This window comes from Gavia stellata, chromosome 7 (assembly GCF_030936135.1).
Source record: "Gavia stellata isolate bGavSte3 chromosome 7, bGavSte3.hap2, whole genome shotgun sequence".
NCBI lineage: Eukaryota > Metazoa > Chordata > Aves > Gaviiformes > Gaviidae > Gavia > Gavia stellata.
Genome location: NC_082600.1, coordinates 13,394,783 through 13,419,987, shown reverse-complemented (window position 1 = coordinate 13,419,987; position 25,205 = coordinate 13,394,783). Strand labels below are relative to the sequence as shown.

The window sequence follows — 25,205 nt, the reverse complement described above, 5'->3', positions numbered from 1 at the left end:
GGATGCATCTATATGTTTCTGTAGAGTGGTCTTCCAGATAGAAATGCTACCTCAATTTTGAGAGCCATCTCTTGATATCACTTATTTTGTAGTGATACAGGACAAGGGAATCTTGCACAATATGAGAGGTAACTGCATGGCCTCTGGGATTTGATCTTTCAACTTCAAATTACAGACTTAGTTTGTCTGTGAATGCTCTTTGGTAGCCATGCGCCTTATCCTATGATCTCCCAGTAGAGCTAGTATTCTATTTAAGTTCTCCTTGAAGAGGTATTGCTAATATTCTTTTTTAGCAATCTGAATCTCTTGCATCTCTGGGCTCTGGAGAATAACTTTTTAATCTGCGGACTTTAGAAGTTGGAATGCATCATCTTATTTTGGAGTTTTCAACCAGGAGGCCATACACCTGATTTAACTGGTTTATAATATATGCTGCAAAACATAAGTGCAACTTCAATACTATTGCACATATATGCTTATCATGCATATCTGGTAGTTAGATTTGCTTTGGAAATTGCTCACCTGACATGATTCACTGTGTAGCTAGTTACAATTTTTCCCTAACGACAGGTCTAGTTTCTGTCTGTGTAGCTCCATGCACACCAAGGATTTGCTGCCCTTTAGACCTCATCCTCGAAGGTTTAATACACTGGAGCAATTTTCTTTTATGTGAAGCTTGTCCTCTTCCCCAAAGAAGTTTTATTTCTTACATTGCTGGCCTGATTTCCTCTGACTAAAAATACTGAAAAAGTATGTATCAAAATTAGAATCTGAGTCCCAAATCACAGCTACGTCTCAGGTCTGTAATATTGTTGACGATGTGCAGCTTTCTAATTACAGACTCTGAACCTAGTAAATAGGGAGCTTTAAAAAAAAAAAGTTAGAACCTGATATATGATCTTGCATATTAAATGGGTGGGTTTTAATCTCTGGATGATGAAAGATTAGGTTGTCTGTTCAAAAGTGATATAGGGATAAACATGGGTTATACAACTGAGAGAGCATTTTAAATTGCTTTTCTGTTTCTTTTGATTCTTCTGACGCTTCACTACCAGTTCTTCAGTTGTTTATATTGAAGTTCCTCAGTTTTGTTACCACTTACTTTGTCTGAGCTATATTTGAATTCTGTGTTCAGTGTCAGAAGCACAATTACTTTATAGCTTAATGGCTTAAAATGTATTTTATAATCACAGTATTAGCATCTTGAATCAGTGCTCCTAGAAAATGCTCTCCTAGGATCTACTTGACCATTTTTTTAATTATTGAGACCAGTATCATATGTTTGCCTGTTCTAAAAGGATAGACTTACAGTACAAGAATCAGGTGACTGAGAATATGCTATTTTTAATCCAAAACTAGTTGTACTCAATATTGAGAAAGCTCCTACTAAGAAAGTAGAAGATATCTTGTCTCTGTGATGGAATGCCTCTTCTGGCAGAAGAGAAGTCTTCTGGGAATAGGTTGGTCTTGAGAACTCACCAGAGTCTTTGTGTTACTGAATGGTTGTCATTGGTTTGTCACATGATGTAGTTGCAAAGGCTAGGGTAGGTATAGTGTTCAGCAAAATTGAACGAGTATTGCATTATATGAAAAGATAAACCTTTTCACAACATCTTGGATGTCTTTGATAAATACAAAGCTGCTTTTTAAAGTAGCGTTTTGTGACTGCATAAATTGTTGCTTAGTATAAACATTATTTGCAAATAGAACTGGTTATATGCACACATTGTGATAAACTGTCTTAATTCTGTTTGCTCTCTTTGCAGGCTGCGGACTTGAGTAAACCAATAGACAAAAGGATATACAAAGGAACACAACCTACATGCCATGACTTCAATCACTTAACAGCCACAGCAGAAAGTGTGTCTCTTCTAGTGGGCTTCTCTGCAGGCCAGGTCCAACTTATAGACCCTATTAAAAAAGAAACTAGCAAATTATTTAATGAGGAAGTAAGTAGAAATCTTAACATTGTTGCATGCGATGTATTTGTGATATTAAAGATCCTAGATTCTCAAAGTTCTGTAGATGGCTCTGTTTGCCTATATAGCTTATCATTCAGTCACTACCTTTGTTTTTCAGCTGTTCATTAGCTTGAATACCTACACAAATGTTATTTGTGAAGGAATCTTTTGGGGTTTAAGATTAAAAATTAGGACTGTCTAGTATGGGTAATACTGTAACTAGAGTTAATGACAGTTAAGTGATGGAAAAAAAGTCTACAGATCTAAATGTTGCTCTGTGTACTCTGCAGTCAGTTGTTTCTGAGGCTTCTGGTTCTGAATGAAGAAGAAAACATTTAAGCCCCTATTTAATATATTATGGTCAAAATATTAAATAAGGTAAAAATACCAATTTTTATGGTCAGGATGTTACAGCAGAAACTGTCTATATCAAGGATTCCTGAAAGCTTGCTTGGGGAAGACTAGCATATCAAGCTGAAAGCTGCACAGAAAAAGCTGAAGGTTTATGAGGTCTTGGCCATGTGATGTTCTTGAAAGAAAGTCTCCGTCTGCTTTCTCTGCTACTGTGCAATAAGGAAAGAAAGATAGAAGGCAGTACTATGGGGGGTACGATGGTGGGGGGGACTAATGCCAAGTTACAAGACCACTGGCTCTGATTATCTGGTAGTATTGGTAAGTGTGTCTCTGGCTGCTAACAAGGAAAGAAATCTGGTAACTGGTACAACTTTTGACTATTTTCTGCAGAGGATAAAGTATGGGAATTTGGGTGGTTTAGGGGGATGATTTTTTTTTTTAGGGTGTTTTTTTCCTCCTTTTTGTGTTTTAATCCAGCTGCAGGTGAATTGTGGGGGGGTAATAGCAAAGACCTTTGCAGGTCTCTTTTTTTTAAAAAAAAAAAAAAGAGATTTCAAATCTGGATAAGAGCTTTGCAGATGAAGTTAAGCCTTGCTCAGCTTTCAAACTGAGCAAGCATATCTTTCCCACGTCAGAGACATGTGTTGCCTTGCTCTGTCTTTGTGCAAAGAAGACTGAAGTATTGTTCTCAATGGGCATGTTTTATAATTAGAACTGTCTAATTCCTCCTCAGCTTTCTAAAAGTAGCTACATCTAGATCAGAAGAGGGGTGTTTTTCTTCTTACCTAGCCTTTTCCCACCTGCTCTGTGTCTCTGCTTGTGTTGAGTGGGAAACAGTGCTGGAGAATCTCTTAATGTTGCAGAGTCCTCTGTTTAGTAGAAACCTCTGTATAAGTAGTTGAAGTGTTCATTTTAGCATTGTCCTAACACCCCTCCCCCTGCACTACTGTGCCCCTCTGCCCCCTAACCACAATCCACCCCAAATCAAAAAACCCCAAACTTTGTCATTGGTCCAACTTCACCACTGGGAGTGCTAGTCTGGATGTGAACAAGTTACTTGTGTAAGTACAGCTTTGATTTAATCTTGTATGATAATAGTGTAAGTATTACAAATGGCAGTAGAAATGCTATAAACAGCTAGAGTTTCATATCACAGAGCAGTTCTTACTCTTGTAGCTGAGCTATAGTTGCTTTGAGAAAAATTTCTGCTGAAATACTTACATAAAGGTCTAATGCATGTTTACATGCCTTGATGTTGTTTAATGTCTAGTGTCTACAGTGCAAAGCTGCCTTGCAGGCTGAATAGTTTTTGTGGTAGTCCACAAATGATGGAAGCACTGAAGCCACTTTCTATTAGACAGTATTGTCTTTTCTCTGTGCTATAACCAGCATTACTTCAGTGTGGTGGGAATACATCCTTTGACAGTTTGGTGGAAATTAAATGAGATTATCTATTTTCTACGAAGCTTACATAAAGATTTGCTCAGGCTACCAAAACTACCCGCACAGTAGGCTGGAGTTAAATGACAAATTCTTGTTTCCTACACTGATCTTATCTGCAGTTACAACCAATTCTAAAACTTTTTTATGTATTTTTGATCTGTCAGTTACAGTATTGAAGTTTGCCTTGGATGTGTTTGGAAGTTCTGGCTTGTATCTAAAAGCCATTTGAGAGAAACATCAGTGAGCATTGGTGTTTGAGCCAGTTCGTTTGCTTCAAGATGAAGGTGCCTGTTGGTTTTTGAATATATTTAGAGTTTAGATAGTGTTTGAGAATAAACATGCCTTCATAGGCAGAAGGTGGTCTAAATGAGTGTTTACATCCTTTGACAGATTTAGCACTAGTGCTAGAATAATAGAGGTAATAGAATTCACCACCTGTCCTGTTAGTAATTTGGTGATTCAGGTAGCCCAAAGCTCTGTTTTGACTTCATCACCTGTGATAAAGCACTTAGGGTAGCACTTAATTGTATGTGATATGTGAAATAACTTAACCACAGAAGGTTATGTTGAACTTAAAATGCAATAACCTTAATGCATTTTAGCTTGTTACTTTTTTTTTAATTTCTATTGATGTAGAAGACAATAGGGACTTGAAAGGCTGAGGTGAGTGATACTATGTAGCTTGTGGCTGCCTACCTAAACCAATCTGTATCAACAGTGGTATTCCTTCTAGCTGCATCAGAATTAAATTAGTGATATTTTCTTGTTCCCAAAACCAACCAGGTATACCTCACAGATTCAGTTGTTTCTAGGTGACAGTTGGTTATTCTCAAGCTAGCCAATTGAATTATGTTTTTCATCTTTTTTTATTTTTATTTGAACTAAAGCCTTAAGCTGCATTTTTTTCTAATAAACTTTTCCTGTACCTGTGTACCAAAGCTCTTTGTCACACCTTAATGCATATTTCTTGATTGCTTCAGTTTTTTCACTCCTTTATGGCCTATGCCTATAATTTTGTCCCTTCAAGCCTGTTCAAAACATGGCTACCAGGATAATCTTACTTGGCTTGTCTTCCTGACTGGTGACTGAAGTTCCTTCACTTACTATTCTTCCACCAAACTGAACGTAAGCTCCGTATCCCAGCTACTCCACTGATTTGCTTGATACTGCGTTGTCTGTTCTTGTAATGCATCTGCCAGTCATACTGACTTCAGGTCTTGTGTTGTGCTGCAGAAGTGTGTGAGCCCAGTGGAAAGCTTTCAAAACTTCAGAAAGTCATAACTTCAGAGTTTTTAATCTTCCTGCTGAATTTAAAGCTCTGCTAGTTGAAAAGGAGATGTGTTGTAGTCACTTGCTACATATCAGCTTAAAGTCTCTCTGCATCTTGTCTCTTTGAGCTAATCTGTTCTCATTGCAGATTGCAATCTTTTGTTTTGTTCATAGCCTCCTTGAGGTAAAGATCAGGTTGGCAGGATTTCTGTACAACATTTAAGATCGGGTAGCTCAATATGATCATGGACTTCAAATACCATTTCTAGTACAAAAGTTGAGCAACTGCTCTTACGAGTAGATGTTGTATGTCAGATTGAGCTGCTCTAGTGGAGGAGAGCAAGAAATTTCGCTTTGTTGCCGTATTCGCAGTAGTTTCATAATGAGAAGACTATTGCCTATAGCAAGACCGTTGGGCTGGTGTTCCCTGTCCCTATTCTCTTGGTGTGTACCAGTAACTTTCTGTCTAATATTTCTGACATCATCATTACTGAGACATGAATGATATATATCAATGAACACATGACAAACTATTTAAAATCTCGCAACAGAAGCTAAGAATATGTTATTTTAAAGATACTGCATTTGAGGAAAAGTTCCCAGATTAAGTTACATCTCTCAGCTCTTGAGTACAAAATGGCTAATTTAACCAATGAGAAATTGCAGAAGAGAGGCTTCGTGGTCTTACACTGAGGTCGATAGCAGCAAAAGTATGTGCAGAAGTATAATCTAAAATGACCACGTGCTGCTTTCCAGTGATAGTTACAGGCCCAGAATGGATAACAGTCAATGTATTGTCCATAAGTTTGGTTTTTTTGTTTGTGGTAAACAGCATAGCAAGGTTTTTTGGGGTTTTTTTTTCTGCTTTGTTTTTTAATGCTTTTGTAACTTGTTCTGGTATTTCCTTAGGCTCTTTGTATTTGCATTCTTGCCTTTTGTGTAGCTCAGCTCTTCTTTCAGCCTATAATCAATCTATGCCAAATACAAATCTTGAATGTGCATGTAAAGAATTGTCTCCAAGTTGCAGTTGAATAATGCCATGGGTGACTTGGTAAGTTCTAGAAGTCCACCAGAACTGCACTAGCAAACTCATGAAGTCAAACTTTATCTCTCAGTTCTTACAACTTTGAAGGCACTAGGATCAGGAATGTTTGTTTAATATGTGTGTTTATTCTTTTGCAATGATGGACTCTATTAAAATGTTTTTCTTTAAAAGAAACTTCTTAGTCAGGTGGTAAGTGAGAGTATTGACAGGTCCTTGACTAATAAATGAAAAGTAATTGGAAGGTGGGGATTCCAAGGTGAAGAGTATGTGGTGCCTTCTGAATTCACTCAATCGCGTGCATTTAACTACTAACTTTCCAGCCACATGATAACAGGGTCACTGTGTATGTAGCTCTTGCTCCCTGTATCAGTAAAAGCTGGTGAAGACTCATAAGCCTCTTTTTTTTTTCTTCTTTCAGAGGATGGATTTTATTTGTGATTTCAGATAAAGCCAGAGTCTAAATTTACTGCTGTTGATTTGTAAGCTGTTTGCTATGTAGTACAGATGAGTAACTGCCTTTTTTAGCTCTAGCTCATTCTGTGTTTTCTTGATTGTTTCCTTTTCATGCTCTTCAACCTACACAGAGAAAAATAAGCCTAAGAACATTACCTTTAGATTCATAACAACAGATTGGCTTGATTGAAGTATGTTCTTTGCGGAATGTGACTGGACCATAATAACCTTTGGTAGCACTTTGTCTAAAAATAATTTCCTCTTTACTGCCTGATAAAGTGATAAGTTTTTGCAAATACAGTAACATAGCTCCTTTCTAGAAAGTTGAGTTCACTTTGGTTAAGTATTGTTCCCCATCCCCCCAGAAAGCTCAGATTTACAGTTAATCATTAAAACTTTAATTTTCAGACTTTCTGATGTGTATCTTCTTTGTTTTTCACAGAGACTAATAGACAAGTCCAGAGTAACCTGTGTAAAATGGGTACCAGGTTCGGAAAGCCTTTTCCTAGTAGCTCATTCCAGTGGCAATATGTACTTGTATAACGTGGAGCACACTTGTGGTACCACAGCCCCGCACTACCAGCTACTTAAACAAGGAGAAAGTTTTGCAGTTCACACTTGCAAGAGTAAATCCACAAGAAACCCTCTGCTTAAATGGACAGTAGGTGAGGGTGCCCTGAATGAATTTGCCTTTTCCCCAGATGGGAAGTTCTTGGCATGTGTGAGCCAGGATGGTTTTCTTCGTGTGTTTAACTTTGATTCAGTGGAATTGCATGGTACAATGAAAAGCTACTTTGGAGGACTGCTGTGTGTGTGTTGGAGTCCCGATGGGAAATACATAGTGACAGGTGGAGAGGATGACTTGGTAACAGTTTGGTCTTTCGTGGACTGTCGAGTAATAGCGAGAGGCCACGGACATAAATCGTGGGTCAGTGTTGTTGCATTTGATCCATATACCACTAGTGTAGAAGAGAGTGACCCAATGGAATTTAGCGGAAGTGATGAGGATTTCCAAGACCTTCATTTTGGCAGAGATCGAGCAAATAGTACGCAATCTAGGCTATCCAAAAGGAACTCTACAGACAGTCGTCCAGTAAGTGTTACGTATAGATTTGGTTCAGTAGGCCAGGACACACAGCTCTGTTTGTGGGATCTTACAGAAGATATCCTCTTCCCCCACCAACCTCTCTCAAGAGCAAGGACACATACAAACGTCATGAATGCCACAAGTCCACCTGCTGGAAGTGGTGGAACTAACCCAGGAAGTAATGGAAACAGTATCACAACACCTGGAAACTCTGTACCCCCTCCTCTTCCACGGTCAAACAGCCTTCCACACTCTGCAGTCTCAAATGCTGGCAGTAAAAGCAGTGTCATGGATGGTGCCATTGCTTCTGGTGTTAGTAAATTTGCAACCTTATCGCTACATGATCGGAAGGAAAGACACCATGAAAAAGATCACAAGAGAAATCATAGCATGGGACATATATCTAGCAAGAGCAGTGACAAACTGAACCTAGTTACTAAAACCAAAACGGACCCAGCTAAAACTTTGGGAACACCTCTCTGTCCCCGAATGGAAGATGTTCCCTTGTTAGAGCCTCTTATCTGTAAAAAGATAGCACATGAAAGACTGACTGTGTTAATTTTTCTTGAAGACTGTATAGTCACTGCTTGTCAGGAGGGATTTATTTGCACATGGGCAAGGCCTGGTAAAGTGGTAAGTTTTAATCCTTAATGCTGCATCAAAGAACTAGAACTCTGAATAGGTAGTTTTCTTGAAATATAAATGAATGTTGAATATAAAATTTCTTTATGCTTAATGTAAAAAAAAAATCCTCAGAGCCATACTTTTGGATACTGCATGCCATATTTCTGAATGATTTGAAGTGTCTTGGATACAATTATTAAGTATAGTTGCCTTCCAGCAGAAGAAATAAATACTGTGCATCTGAACTATTGATCAATGTTCTATACTTAAGCATAACCACAATATGGTGAAAGCTATTTATGTAAAAATTGAAGTAAAACCTGTCAATCACTAAAATAATTATAATCCTTCTAATGTTTTCTACAAAATACAGCACTCCCAATGAGTAGCTTATGAAAAGCTGCTGCTTTTAAGTCGAATGAGAAATGTGAGCCTCTGAAAAAAATTAAAACCAAAGTGTTTTGTTCCTCCATACTTTTCTGTGGTGGCCTGCCATTAATGTAAACCCACTTCGTATTAAAAAGTCAGCCATTTTATGCACAGATTTGTGAGCCCTTTACTGACTGTAGTTTATGCTCTTGAAATTGTGAATCAGTATTACCAAGGAACTCTATAATTTTTTATTTATGTATTTGTTAAGTTAGGGAAAATCATGCAAGCTTTCCCTCAGTAGTTTCAGTGTTATTTTACTGCCAGTTTTGTTAGGCAAGTTGATCATCGACAAGTTCGTACTTTTCGATGGCACCTGTTCTATCAGTTGAACCTTCATTAAAATATATTACTAGTTTAAACTCTTGTTGTTAATGTACTTGAACACAGGTAAAACTTTATTTTTCTTCTGTCCAATGTGTAGCAAGCTAAATTTTGAATGAAGCTAAACATGGTGATTATTTTATTAGAAATTACTTTGTGCTACAATAGCTTTGTTTGCCAGCAACATTTAAAGGAATACAGCTATGAAAACATTACCAGAGATGATCTAGCAAAAAGGACCATTATTTTTGTGAAAAAGGCTGAAAGGGGATGTAGGTTATCACCTGAAGAAAAAGAAATAATTTGGTAATGCTTGAATATTGCCACGTTGGGCAACCTAAATGAAAATCTGATGTTGATTAGGTCTTAACAATTTCGTTCATAAATCTGACTTTTGAAGTGGAGGTACTGTATATATTTATATACCATCTCTTCATTGCTATAAACTTTTAAGTAAAACTCAGTAATTTTTCTTAAAACTGTTTGTATAATGTAAGTTTCTTTGAGGTGCTATCAAATTTGTCGCAACATAGGTATGTGTAGAGAGCTATGTCCACTCTGCATCTTAATGCATATTTAAAGGTTGAATTTAAAGCTAAAAATTGTAAATCCTTTTCTGGGAAGAAGGGAGGGGGGTGTTACCTAAAAGTATTTTTTTACCTAAAAACTACAGATCCAGCATTAGCTTAAAAAAAAAAAAAAATAGCACCCCCCAAAACACTAAACTGTTTAAAATGTTTGTCCTAAATGAAAATACTAAAGCAGTTATCACTTTTGTGACTCGATGCAATTCACATCTTATGAATTAACTTTATACATGTACAGCAGTGCCTCAGATAACTATTGTGACCTATCTTTTCTTTTCGTTCTAAAACTCCTTTGCATACTTCTAAACACTACACTGTTAAATTTCTTTTCAGTGGCTGAGATGGGTTTTGTTAGACTGGGTGTAACTTAAATATTTTTGTGTATTGACTTTGATTTGGAATATGACATTTCAAATATTTCAGAGATAAAGTATGCAGTACCAAAAAATCAGGATTTATGTATTGGCCAATATGGAAAACTTTAATTACAGGTAAGTAATTTTCATGCTAAAGTTATCACTTTCAAAATTAATATATTGCACACTGATGTAAATGCCATATTGTTTAGGAAGTATTTACTTAGAAATTTTCAAATGAATTTGTTTTTCTGATTTCACTTGCATTTCTAGTGAGCTCACTCTGCTGGTAAAAACTAAATTTTGGTGGCATGTTTACAGGGCTTTGATAGGAAAATATTTGTGCCAGAAGGACGTTATGAGCATCCGTTTTGTTTATAGGAAAGCACTTAATAATTTTATTTAATGACAATTGTCAAAGTATAAAACACTCATGGTAATGTCTTTCTTACTGGGTTATATACCATTCATTTTTGTTTTGCCAGCTGTTTCATCCTAGGCTATCCCATTACTCTGGGGTTTAAAGCTGCTATTTCTAGTCTTCCTTTTGAAATATTGGGTCCCCAAGTGATCTTAAAACTCTGCCATGTTTTTGTCTGCCAACTCTAGAGTGACAGCCTCTGAACCTTGCTGCTTCTTCCATCATTGCCTCAAAAGGCCTTCATTAAATTCATGCCACTGCCAGCCTAAAGAAAGAATTGGATGGAAAACTGAAGCAGGCTTGCAGTGTTTAATGTAATTTCCATTGAGCCAGTGCCACCTTTCCCTCTCATTTTTAATAGCCATCAAAAGACATGCTGGGTAATTGGACAGTGTATAACAAGTTCTCTTCATTTTTCTGGTTGGGCTGGTGCTGCCCTTAGTGAAAAAAAAAATCCAGAAATGTCTCTTCAGCCCTAATCCTTATGATAGTTGATAGGCTGTACAGTGCTTACAGAGTGTCCTAACTGTTTATAAACTTTCCAAATTACTACTTCAGTGTATACATAATCAATCATACCTTGAGCTTCCTCGCTGGATATACCATTCTTGCATTGTACTTCCAGAACTGTTGAACTAACTCCCAACCAGAGTGAAGTCAAGTGAATGGCAAAATTCAGTAAGAAACAAGTTGAATGAGGCTCAGGATTCGTTAGTTTCAATTTTTTACTCTAACTTTTTGTTAGCATCTTTCTGAGGAAGAAGGTTCAGGGTGGTGAGAAAAATACGTTGCCTTAATAAGAGTATGAACTTTCTTCTCAACATGGTGACAGTTAGCTGTCTCCTCTCCTCCCCCCCCCGGTCTTTCCCAACCCCTGATGGGAAACCTAAATGGGACTATAGAACTGTGTATTAATCTGAAAACGTAGAAAAAGAATTTTAAAGAAACCAGGGTAAACTTCCTGTGTTGTCTTTATAGCTACTTCAAATTGAGTTACAGGGCCTGCAGAAGCAATTAAAAAAAAACCAAAACACAAAAAACCAACCCAACAAAACCCAAAAAAACCAAAGTGGTACCTGAATATGCAAAACAAGTTTTCTCTGAACTTAGTGGTCAGAGAAACTATATGATTTCTGTGTTTGACTTTAGAATTAACTATTCACCATCTTGTACAGTGACTCCATTTTATCTAAGTAAAAGTTGCTGATTAGTTGTTTCCTTTGTGAGAAAGCTCAAGGTAAGATTAGCCAGAAGTATGAGCAGGTGAAATGGCAGTGTATAACCTAGCAAGATAAACATGCTACCATTTTGTAAAACAAATGCACATGGAATTTATTTATTTGACTTATTGTACAGGAAAACTTAGACTTAAATTATAACATCCTTGAATTTTCTAGTTAACTACAATTGTAGTACAGTATCATGTTTTAGTATGACTTCTGTTTTAGTGAAAGTACTTAAACATTCATGTACTATATTTGAGTGAGATGAGCAGCTATACATACTAATTCTTCCTCAATGGAAAGGAGCATTTCATCATTACAATTGAAGTTCAATTGCTGGTATTTAAGTACTATCAAATAGATTTCTTTCAACGTGATACGGTATCTGTATAAACTTCAGGGATGATTATAGTAAAACTGAAACACAGCTATATGACTTCAGGTTACCATGCTGAAATTTGAAGCTTTCTGTAATGTGCATAATAGCCAAGTTGCACATAGCATACCCGCGTTATCAGGGTGAATTTAAACCTAGTACACTGGTGTGGTATTTATAGCAAGGTATGTGTGTTTGCGCGTGTGCGTGTGTGAGAAGGTGTGACTAGTGGCTCCAGTAAAGCCAGGAGACATCATAACCCTGTAAAGGCTTTATGATGAGGACGTCTGGATTAGGAAATAACATGACTTTTACTAAACACTTTTTAGAAAACCCATGTTCTGAATTATCACCTCTTAAAATTTGATTATGTACTTGGAATGACTGTATATGTCTGCCCCTTTAACAACATAAAGCTACTAAATTAATATTAAAAATGCTGGCCTGCTTATGTTACAATAATAAAATTTGTGTCAGTTAATTTACTGTCAATTTACATGTAAAGATTAAACAATATTTTTTCTGCATTTTATGAATTCTGTATACTGGAGTTTGTTAAAGATTGACATGTTAGGTGATACTGTACAAAATTGTATTGACTACCTTTAGTGAAAATCAAAAGTAAAATTCATATGTATTTCCTTTTTACACTTCCATCTAATTTCTTGACAACTTGAATAAATTTCATAGAGCCTTTCTAACATGAACTATTGTTAATTTAACTGTTGCAATAATTAAGCTTTAAGAAGTATTGTTGGTATATTTATAATTTTAAGAAGATCATGTTTGTTTCATACTGCTTATTTTTAGCTGTTCTATTGTCACTGTTACAGCTGAAGAACTTTACTAAATACTTGACATTACAAAATAACTTGCTGGGGTTGTCCTCTGTATACTGATGTTAAATAAAAATGTGTGATTGAACTGTAAATGTAGATAACTTTCAATAGTCCTTTCCACATTTGAGTTTTAATTTATCTTGCAGTCCTTAGGTGGTCTTATGCTATTATACTGTGCTGAACAAATGGCCACAATGAAAGCTGTTGACTTGCCATATTTTAAATTAAGAAGTTGATCGCATCCTGCTCTGAGTAAATGTTTCGCTTCATCTGAAGATGATGCATACATTTTTAATGTTTAAATCTTGCTGATAAGGCTGTGTCTCATGATATTTATTTTTTTAAGACTAGACTAATACAAAATAGAATACTTATCAAACTTGTTTAAACTCAGATTCAGTAAAACACAGACACGGATGTCTCTAGATTCCCTCTGCCTACCTGTCAAATAGGAGCTGGGGCAGAGCATTGTCATTCCTTCTGGGACTCTACAGGAGCTCTTTCCTCTGTGGACTCTGGTGCAGGGTATGTTCTTTATTCCAGCTTTAGATCTTGACGTTTACCTAATGAATGCTGAATTTACAGCCCTGAGGATAATGCTCTCAGGTGATTCAAGCGTTCTCTGTCTATAGAAACTGTGGCTAGTCTAGAACTAAACTCGTCTAAACTAGAACTAAACTAGTCTAAAACTTTGGCTGCAAAACTTCTTGGAATCAGTTTAGGCGATGACTTAAGACATTGCCCTTCCATCTAAGTGGACTAGGGCTTGCATCACCCTTGCAGCAGTGGTTCTGTATTAACTGATGCAGGAGCCAAACAAATGATATTTACCGAAGTGTTTCAAAGGCACTCCTGAGAAATTTAAGTGAAAAAGTTAGTTACTTTGGGCCCAGTCTAACTGAGGTAGGACTCTCTTTGTCTCTTAGGCGAAAATGCTGTGTAGACTAAAGCTGAGGAAATCATCTTTCTTGTGTGAACTTGAGAACCTTCTGGTACTTCAGAAAGTATTGATTGACCACTATGGTGGTCTATATATATAACATACATGTATATTTAAGAACAGGTGCCAGTGGAGGAACAAAATTAAATCCGTCCTGGAAGCTTCTGGGAACAGCCAGTTACATCAAATGATGCAAGAACTGGTTGGTCAAACCAGTTTCTCTACAGTCAGCGTGAAACAAATTGTAACTTCCACAAGTTGTGTGGTCATATAAGATACTTTGGCAAAAGATGTCTTGGAACATGAAAGTGTTGTCTTGCTTGTCTTTAATGTTGCACAAAATTCTCAAGGAAATGCCTTGTATGATCACATTCTTTTCTGGTTTTTGAAGCTGGATTTTAGGTAGGTGCTGATCACCCATAGCAAATTCATTTGGGTCATTTCTTCTCCTGCTAAGATCACACTTACTTTACAGCTAACCAAAACAGGGTTGCCTTAAGTCATATCCTTTTCCCTGAGGTTTTCCCTGGTTTATCTCCATTTCATTATTTTCCTAATCTGAAAATTTTAAACCTTACAGACTTTTGTAGCTTGAGGAAGCTAGAGAAACAACTGTTCATAAGCATGTGAGCCCTTGCTACCTAAATGAAGCTTAAGGTCCTATTGCTCGAGCCAAATCAGGTTTCTGCTGGCAAAAGCCTTTTTTGCTTTTCCCAGCACACAAGTAGTTGCATCTTTTTTGTTTTTTTTTTTTTTTTCTTGGACGTGCATATCTTCCATTTGCCTGTTATTATATTAGTCTTGGAGTAATCTTGCCTAATACCACTACACAAATTTTCAGTTAGTCTTAGCCTGCTGGTTTTCTAGCAGCCTTGACTTTTTTCTTTTTGTTGACAATGAGTAAAATGGTGATACACCTCTGTTAAGAGAAAAACTCCTTTATGTACACAGAAAAGAAGTTGCAAGTGAAACCTCCTTGATGCTACTACATGCTTTTACAAGATCTGGTGTCAAATGGTTTAAGCTTTTATACTTTCCTGTAACACTACTAGAACAAAGGGGAAAAAGCAAACAGGAGACAAATAATATATTTAAAACTCTGTTTAGTGAACATATAGACTGTGTAAAGATAGGTATCCCCCTAAATCCCATACAAAATATTTCTCTGTAGTATGTTATGTGAATGTTCAGCATGTGCTTTCTTGAATGTTCTCAGTTAATTAATTTTATGACTCCATTAGAGATTAACATCTGATTTAGTAAGTATATGCAGTTCAGAGACTTATGCTAATAAATGGTGATTCATTTGGATAAGAAACTGTTCATGCAAACTGTTCATGGTTTTGTTCATGCAAATCTTAAAACAAATTCAGCTGATTTGACTACAGAATTTCAAACAAATGTGAAAAATCTCATTCTGTTTTGGTATATTATTATTGCTCAAATACTGTATTGGACCATGGGCTCTTTTGTCAAGCAAAGGTCTCAGTCCAGATTACTTTTTCAAATTACTTCAGGAATATCACAGTTCTGGACAAGAATAAACTACCTGTGTGTGGAATGTTCTTCAAAGAATAAATTCCCATTATTTCATATACTCGCAGTAGCAGAAATAGTTTAACAAATTAATGCCACTTTTGTATGGGTATTCATTAATTCAGCCATTTTTTTAAATTGGTTTAATTGCATTAGTGAAGTGTACTGTGAGACCTTTTAAACTATATATGCCCAAAAGGGTTTTTTTTACATTGTTTGTTTGTTACATTGCACCCTTTGCTTTTTTTTCTACCTCTCAATTTCAAAACATAAAGTAGGAAAGACATGCAGAGTTCTGACACCAGCAAGTTACCAAGAGTCAGGTGAGCTGTTTTACAGAAGGAGCGTGGTCTTGTCCAGCGCGAAGGCTGAGCTTGTGCCAAGAGCATTGTGAAGTAGCGCATAGATGTTGCCTTCACACTAATGTGCTCATGTGTCCAAACTTGCAGTTTATTATCTAGATTAGTGAAACTACATACGATTGCATCTTTGGCTCCAATTAATCCCGTTCTGATTTAGATGAAGAAAATATTAACTCAGTAGTTACTGATGGCTTTTTTCCTACTTAGTATCTTCCTGATTTCTTTTTTTTTTAAATACAGCAATTACATGCTAATCTTTCATATAATTAGTTTCTGTTGTGAAACCTTGTGTTTCATATCTTTGGAAAAAACCCAGACTTTTGGCTGGAGCATATGTGGAATTTTTTAAAAAAATACACCCCCCCCCCCCCGCAATCTCATGAATTGTGAGGAGGGTTAGTCTTAACACTGCTGCAGGTATTTCTGAATAGACCACAGCTATGAGTGCCATGAACCTTGGGTGGAAATGACCTTACTGATCGTGTTTGTTATGGCTTTTCATTCCTACCCATGCAAGCCTGTTTTTACCAAATATACAAAATCCTGTGTGTTCTGGGAAGTCAGAGAATGCATAGATAAGCGTGGAGTAGCCCTAGCAACTAGTGCCAAAATGGTCTGTGTTCAATACTCTCATATTGCTAACTGACATAAGAAAAATGACACCATCCCCTGCAAAAGAAGCACATTTCAGCCATAAAGTATTCAGTTAAGATGGCAGGTGATGTGGAGGACCCTCTCTGAGGTTGTGATGAAGATTGCTTTATCAAATTCCTGACTTGGTTCTCATAACTGTTCCATTTCCCACCCCCTGCTAGACCCACATGCTGACAAAATAATACTACTAATAAAAGACTACATTTATTTTCAAAACTTTTTTGAACAGTCTCTTAATTTGTTTTTGCTGCTTGCTCAGTATGATCTGTTTGTCCTTAAACTTGAAGCTGATGCACTGTCCCGCACGGCAGATCTGCAGTTGTTGCATCTTAATTCTTTTGTGTTTTCTGTCACTGCTATTAAACTGCACCTTTGCTGTTGCACTAATAAGTTGCTGTAGCTTTTGTTCAATCTTTCACCACCTGGTTGACTAGATTGGATGGTTTAATCACAAAAAGCACTGTGGTCTAATTTCTTTATTCTTTCTTTACAGGCAGAAGCTTTCTATATTTTTTTTTAATAAACTTACCTATCATATTCTTCCCAGAGAATACAATTGCAAATATTCTAGTTTCACACCCTTTGTATTACTCTTTTAGGGAAACTTTTGTATCAAAACTGTAACTTTTTTTTGAGCCCTCACTTGCTTTTCTAAGGAAGCTTTAGAAAGCCACATGTGTTACACCCAACTTAACTTCTTAAATGGCCTTGCTTGAAAGGCTCTGATATAATGGCAAAATTCTATAGAATCTTTATTGTTACTTGGGACCCACCAAGAACACTCACCACTTCAGTAAAACTTCCATGCCTAAAACCAAATTCTTACTCTTGCTTTTCTTGTATGAAGATGTCTTCTGAAATTAAGTACTTGGAAGAACTCACAAAATTCCTGATCTCTGTCACAGAAGTGACGTTCTGGAAATGCCATCGTAGCCCAGTCAAGTTTTAAGGCAGTACTTGTGAAGTTTTTGAAATGTCTGTCTGCAGTGGCACAAGGATATTGATCTTGAGATTCTTTCCACTTTGGTGCTCCTCTGGCTTGCCTGCTCAGAATGCAGAATTAATTCAGAGCAAGGATTGAAATATAAAGAGTTCCTAGTACTCACTTACTCAGAGCCACCTGCACTGTGCTTCTGCTCTCTAAAGCAGGGAGTATTCACGGCCTGGGAGATGGAAACCAGGACTGAGTGACTCCTTGTTCCTAGTCATGGAACTTGAATTCCAGAGTGTCTGGTAGTTCACAGGGAACAAGGCACTGAATTTCAGTATGTGCTGCCTGTCTCTAGAGGAGTTGTAGGAAAATGAATGACTCTTCATTTTGTTTCCCAACAATTGGTTGCATTACAGTGTAAATCTGGTATTAGAACAGAGCATATTTCTCTTCATCTGTATAGCATGGTTATGAGCTTGTTGAAAAAGACTTCATGTTATGGCATCCCTAGTACTTTCTATGTGCTTATAAAGCACATACTCGCATATGAACAGTTTTGATCACTGATTTATTAAAGACTGAAAATAATACCTTTGGACATCTTTTTCCAGGGTACTTGAAAGTTGATTAGTGGATGTAATCTTCTGGCAAGAAAGGCCTTCCAGTTGCTGCTGGATTTAATAGACTTCTGAAGAATGCTTTGGTAATGAACTATTGAGTTCTGATTCATCTTCATCATTTTTGAACAAAACTTTCTCGCTAAAAATTTTCAGAAGTGCTTCAGTTGTTTGCTCTAAAATTCTGCCTTTTTTCACCATCTATTCCTTAACTGATAACTAGGAAACTTTTTGTTCTCTTCTTGTGAAATATGCAATATCTTTGCGCATCCTGAATGTCCATCAAGTTTAAAGACCAACCCACTTCAGTCTACCTCAACAGTGTTTGAATCAGATATCCACTACATAAACAAGTAAAAATAAAGTGATGTAGTTCCTGCAGGTGTGATCTATGGAAGGCACCAAATTAAGCACCACATAATTTTACATAAATGTAATATATAATGTGTGCATGTGTATATACATGCACGCATGCACACACACTGTCTGCTCCAAGTCCTACAAAGGCATCCGGATTCATAATGTGTCTGAACTGGTAGATTAGATGTTTTTTAAAAGGAAGGGCTATGGTTTTAGTACAAACTTGATGACTTGGATCCAGCCAGTCCTGCCCTCCTTCCACCTCTTTGTCTGTGGTCAGGGTTTTCTTCCATTAGTCATGACCTTTCAGTTCTTGGATCCAAGCAAGAAAGAGCTCCTGTAGATTCTGAAGATGTGACCTAATTCTACATTGTGTGCTAATTGCTGCCTGAGCTTGTCTAGTTTGATGGATCTGAGTCACAGGATCTTAATTTTGAGGTAAGAACCTAAGCTGGTAGTTGTTTAGAGGAATTGCTAAAAGTGCATTTATTGTGCCTACATAGTAAGGAGTTGCACAGTGATACTCATTGGTGTGCTTCCAGCTTAGCTGCCATTGTGCTCCTCAGCCTGCTGGCACTTGTAACTAAATAACGACCTTGCAAGAAGACTAAATTGTACTTCGATAATAAGCTTTTCATAAACAAGTCTGATATACAGTTACTTCTATGTGATTGATCAAAAAGGGGCTACCGTACATAAGTCTGGAATGGAATCTATCCATTGATACCCATCTGTAAGGTATAGTTGCCTTAATCTGGAACAGTAGCCTCTGTCTAGCAAGGGGTGCCACGCAGTCACGGGATTATGTCTGAAATTAAGTAAATCTCATTTTATTTGAATGGTGATGTAGTTAAACAAGCTGGTAAAAAAGTTTTCCTGAATGCAAGCTTAAATTGTAATGGGAAACCTTTACTGAACTCTTGCTCAGTGTTTCATGCTCTTCTAAAATAACCAAAATAAATATTTGGTTAGATAATCTATTTTTCTATTCAAAGCTTGTAATATTCAATAGCATATAAGAGATTGAGCATTTCCCTGTATCAGGTTAGGTGTCAAACTTGTTAATATTGCAATAGGTTTGTTTGTTTGCTACCCTAATAAAATGCTGATTGGTTTTTTGGTGTATGATTTTTAAAGTGTCACAGTTCACAATGACTCAAAATGCAAGGTAGATTAAATCAAATGCTGGGATCAGATTTATTGTGTGTCATAAATGCACATGCTTTCTTACTGAAAGCTCTTTTGTGTGCTGCTTGACGGATACGATAGTGGCTTAGATTCTTTTGTAGGAAAGAAGGTGCTGATGGCTAAAGTAAGCAAGTGGTGGTAAAAATAAATTGTACTCATTTTAGCTTCAGGATAAGAACTTTATAAAATTAATGTCAGGTTCTCTTGCTGGATTAATGTAAACTGCTTTGTTTGCAGGGTTTATTATCATCCCAAACCCAGGCCAATTCTCCAAGTGGAACTGTAGTATAGCCATCACACTACTGCTAGCAAATCTCTGAACACAGGACAAGAAGTAATGACAGTGGAACCAGGAGCTGTTCTTCAGGCAAAGAGCATCACAAATTATAATGTGGCAGAGTGTAAACATGGAATTATGTGAATCACATAGTAATTTGCAAAGTAATAATGTAATGAGTTCTTATTACAGCTAATACTGCTAGGCTGCTCACCTAAGGAAGAGTTTTCATTAAAAAAAAAAAAGCAGCTTCCTTTGGTGCTGCAGGAAAAAATAGTTACATTTTTGGTTTTCTTTATACTTTTCAAGTCCAGTGTAATTTAATCTCTCTCTATAAATATATAAATAAAAGATATATATATAGTGTAAAATGAAGTATGTTTCTTAAATTCAAGTAAGTTCAATGGTTAAACTAGTACTTCACCATTGTTTATTTTGCACTGATTTTTTTAACTAGAGATGGCTAGAAGACAGCCTGGAATGCACTCATGGAAAATGAAAGTCATTACTTTCTGGCTTCAAAATGTTATTCAGGAAGATGGATGCTGCAATCATAGATTTTTAAAACAAAATTGTTTTGCACTTAAATAGTTTAATGCTAATAGAGAATTACTTTAAAATTGGTGTCCAAACACCAGAAAAACTATGTTGTGGAGAAAAGATCCTTTGTATATATTAAACATTTATTTTAATATTGTTGTTTCCAACTGCAATCGGCTCTGTATTATATGTATAAATAATGTAATTCAGTGGTGGGAGAGGGGAGTAATGGATGATTACACTAGAAATTCTCATTCATTTAAGAAAGTGATATTTCTAATTCAGAAAATACGTATTAAACTATCTTGAATATGCATTTTTGTTTACTTTCTGTTCAAATTCGATCACTTTTGATGTAATCAATCGTTTGTTGAATTAAATGTTTGGTACAGAAATATCATCTAAACTTTGTAGAACAAATTCCTTTCAAAAATGTCTATATTTAATATAGTTGATTTTGAATTAGGAAAGTGAAATAACATTGTTCTGTTCTTATTCTTAATGCTTTATCTCTAAATACGTCATAGAGCAGAAATCTTGCAGACAGACAACTTTATGGGCTAAGGATTTTGTAGTCACATAGTCCCATGTATTTGTCTTGAGAGTTGTGAAGTGAAAGATCCAGCAGTAGTAGACATACTCTTCTTGACTTGGCAATCTAAAATTAGCCCAACATACTGGAGTACATGCGTTTCTGAGACAACTTTTTTGTCTTAAATCAGGCATCTCATTTATAATTCAATGCTCTTAAAATCGTGTTATGGAGATAAACGTATCCATGTATTTGTATAGTTTAATGCTGCTTGTCTGAACACACATTATTTTTAATCGGTCAGCAACAGAACACTTGAATTGTTTTCAGTAGTTCTTGCAAAGATTAACCCCCCTGCAAGAGACGTTGCTCCATGTCAAGCCCCAGAATGAGAGAAGATAGAAGTATCCACCGTATCTTTCCGTTTATACCATGTAGCAATATTCACAGTTAGGCTTTTGCTGAATCTTGCAGAACGGAGGCAGCAAGGCTGGGAATGAGGAATTCCCCGAGTATGCACACGCTGTATCTGAGGGTACACATTTATGCCCTTCCTGTTCTCCCAACTATAAAGCTGGGTATAATTTTTTAAATTGCAAGTAAACTTGTGGCATTTTCAGGCATGAGAAGTTAATGTTTTTCAGGAAATGAATGAAAATTTGGGGAGAAGCAACTGCAGTAGCTACTTGTAACTAGGTCTTACTCTTGTAATACAGCTAGCACGTAGATACATTTATAAGCTGGCATTTAGCTTGTCTATTAAAGATGGAGCTGTACTTTACAATTCTTACCTACTTACATTCTTCTAAATTATGAGGAGTGGGGAAAATACTGAAACTGAGCAGGATTATTGTTCAGAAGTTTTGTTTTATTAACATAGTGGGTTTAACTGTTAAAATACAGATAAACCTCATCACTGAAAACTAGTGTAGTTGTCTCTCTGTAGACTTTTATATAAGTGCTTCATATGGTCTGAGTCAAAATGAAACAGTTGAGAAAATACGTAATAACTTTAAAAGACTTTTTCCTTCCGCTGGAAAAACATAGAACCAGTACAGAAAGGACCGTAGTGTCCAACTTTGGGGTAATAGGAGCAGCTACTTGCATATGCATTTGCAGAGTACGTCCCTGCTACAGATCATAGTCGAAGAGCATACAAGGACTGTATGTGGATTTTCTTTTTTCAGCCTCTTCTTTACTATTAGGCAATCATCTAGAAGCTTGAACTGCCCATCCCACCCTTTATTCCATATGGAAAAAATACTTCAGGAAGAAAAGGGATACTAATAACTTACCTGGAAAGAACTTAAGAGTTCTACTATAGATACAGCTCTTAAAAAATAACTTTTTCCTACTACGTTAAAAAAAAATTAAAAGTGAGTGGAACACAGATCACCTCAATATGGAATTTTAGCTGAAAAAATGAGGATAGGAACAGTACTTGCCAGTTTGTAGTTTAAAGTTGAGTGTATTTTAACTATAAAGCAGGTGGGAAAACTCAAGTTTGCGTACTGATCCAACAGCCAGAGAAGTGTAAGCTGTCTCCAGAGGTATAACAGCAAATAAGTAACTTGCTATGAAATAAATACCCATGAAGCACCATATGTGCCAAACTGTGTAAGATCTGCCTGAAAGCATAAAACAAATGAAGAAAACATTCCAATGTGGTCCTTCACTTGAAATCCCCAATTTTCATAGCAAAAACAATCTGCTGAATGTGAAATCGCCTTTTTCATTACAAGAAGAGCCTGAAAGCCTCAGATACAGAGTATGTGAGAGAGAATTACTGGTAACATACAAGATATTACTGTAATAGCCTTTTCTCTCCCAAGTTAAACTTATCAAAAATTCTGAGTGCATCTATTTCAAAAAAACAACCACTTTCCTGGTGTATGAATAATTACTTACCTGATGTATTAATTACAGAAGCAAACAGTTGCAATAACACTTTTGAAAACAGGAAAGTATCTTGTGCTTACACGATCTGAGGGAATATTTTTTTTTAGTTGAAATGTTGGAATATTTAAACTTCAGCATCTGTGGTTTGAGGTTTCCAGAAAAAGATTATGGGAAGGTACCAATACAATTAAACATATCTCCATCAGGAACATAGTCTTGATAATATGAGCCTTGGCCTACTGTATAATGCTAGGTAAGAGAGCTCTGAGTCTGAATGATCAGTCAAATTTGGGTAGTAGAATTTGTCTTTGCTTTGTTTTAATCTTGTAAGAAATTAATAGGTAGAGAGCAAGATCCCTCGGATACAGTAAGTAAGTTACCTGGTTTTAGACAATCATTTTTACTGCTGCACACCATGCTCAACTCCAAATATATTAGCACCAAGCAACTCACCATCTTCCTCTCTGGAAAAAAAAACAGAACAATCTCATGGCACCTTTTGCTTGGAGTTCCAAAGGTAAGAAGTCAGAGGTTACTGTTACACTGTGTTGCCTGTACAGCTGCAGTCCTTAATTGCATTTCCTAAGCTTAGCATCACACCTTTCTTTTTTTAATATTTTTTTATATATATATATAAACCTATGCTAGGTATTCAAACAAATATTGGATTGCCTTATGTTGAAGTTCTCTATCTGTTCTATCAGTATGAGCTGCTAACATGAAAGCATGACGAAGTGGGGAGATGATTAACTGTAACAGAGCAGTAAAGCTCAGCCAGTCACTTTGTCTTTATGTACCCGCCCCCACCGCACTTTGAGATACCATGGTCAGGAGCACATTTTCTGCTTAGAACTGGAGGAAAGACAGCATCCATCCAGTGTGAGTTTCAATAAAATGAGAAAGAGCAGTTAGCTTTACCATCGTGTTCTGCTGGTTGGACTTGATGATCTTAGAGGTCTTTTCCAACCTTAGTGATTCTGTGATTTAATTCTCCCTTTATTATGATGTTCTCATTCTACTGGTGTAGAACACTTCCTCCACTAAAACTCTTATGCTTATGTATTTGTTCAGTCCTAGTAAGAGAAGTCTGCTATTCCTCTGGCATACCTAGGACAAGTAGCCACAATACAGGTTTCTGTGCAGAGCCTTGTTCATGTGCTATAGCCTTATTTTACAAGAATACTTGCCAGGGGTGGGATGTTTCTCCGTTCTTCCTATCGAGATTCTGAAAGTTTGCTATAAAGAAATGGCATAAAATGAGCAAAGGTACAGTAAGCCATGATGCAGGTGCAAGATATTCAACTTGGATAGTCAAATCTATACCAAAAAATTACTCCCATAGTATGCACCACAAACATTTAGCCTGCTGTTTTCATATTTTACAAAATCTGCTAGTAAATGTCATGTTGATAGTACAGTATGTGAAAGTAATACCTTCTTCAAAACGTGAAGATAAACATAAGATAGATAGGTGCTTTTAAGCAGCAGATCTCAAAAGAATTCATAAAGAACTTGAGTCTCATGAGATTCCCCACACTGAAAAGCTAAAATGTGGAATCTGGACATGCTTGAAGTTCTCCAGAAGCTGAATGGCAGAACAAGGAATAGGATCTAATGCAGTCACAACAGAATCCTCCCAGTGTTGAGACACCAATTCTTAAAAAAGCACCAACCAAAACACAACAAAAAAGCCACCTACTGGAAAACCTCTAACTGAGTGAGAACAATTGTTATTTTCACAAAAGCATAGCCTAGTAAAATCTCAGGAGAGCTGAAAGCATAATGGGTGTAACTTTTATTCTAGATGAGTAGTATTTTTACAAAATCTTAATGTGTATTTTATTGCACTGTTTGAGCAGCATCCTAACTGATTAGAATAAATAGTGTCGGGATTTCAAGCATCAATCTCAAATTGATGCTTAAGGGTTAGCTTAGTAACTTTAATGTGATCTGCTACCCAATGCATTTTTTCATAGTGCCTCATGCGCAGCAGCGACTTCTAATACAACAGGCCCCTTGCCTGCCTTCTCTCATCAACCATTGCTTGGTTTTCACTTTTTTGTTGCACAGAAAATTTTGAACAGCAGCAGCAGCAGTCTCAGAGGTGTTTAATTACTGGAAAAAAAGCTGATCATTCCCAGTTATGTGCAGAGTAACTTTTAGAACTATTAAAAAACCAAAAAAAAGTTATTTGCAAACCCTGTCTTGCATGCATACTTGGTAGGCAGAAGATTTTGAAACCCCCCAGCTAAGTATGACTTGCACAAACTTTTTTTTTTTTAATAGCAAAACTGTTTTGTAACACATCACCAAATTTAAGTATTGCAAATTAATTAGTGCAAATTTTTAGGCCATCTTGGGAGTTTTAAAATCAATGATATCAAATTGCAATAACTGCTCTTTGCAAGTAAGATAAAAATGCTGCCTTTTAACTATCACCTTTTATAGCACGAGGAGGCAGTAACATTATATATATGTTACTGATGATCTGCATGCAAAATTTCTGAAACACAATTATGTTCCTTTACTGCTCTTTTAAGCAACTAGCTGCAATATCAGTCACTGTTAAAACTTTTGT

The 25,205-nt window shown here is 36.5% G+C and overlaps 1 protein-coding gene across 7 annotated transcripts in view; it reads left to right on the top strand.

The window, feature by feature from the left end:
* The window catches only part of WDR20 (WD repeat domain 20), a 46,808-nt gene extending 26,838 nt beyond the window's left edge, over nt 1–19,970 (top strand). Inside the window, exons 2-4 of one of the 7 annotated variants that reach the window (XM_059819319.1) lie at nt 1,767–1,949; nt 6,968–8,245; nt 19,617–19,970. In XM_059819319.1, the coding sequence (XP_059675302.1) occupies nt 1,767–1,949; nt 6,968–8,245; nt 19,617–19,670 (1,515 nt within the window). In that variant the 3' untranslated portion in view covers nt 19,671–19,970. Of the gene's footprint in view, nt 1–1,766; nt 1,950–6,967; nt 8,264–13,185; nt 13,195–17,825; nt 17,835–19,616 lie in introns of those variants that run through there. The other 6 variants (XM_059819322.1, XM_059819321.1, XM_059819323.1 and 3 more) reach the window with 6 other exon arrangements.
* Nucleotides 19,971–25,205: the final 5,235 nt, after the last annotated feature.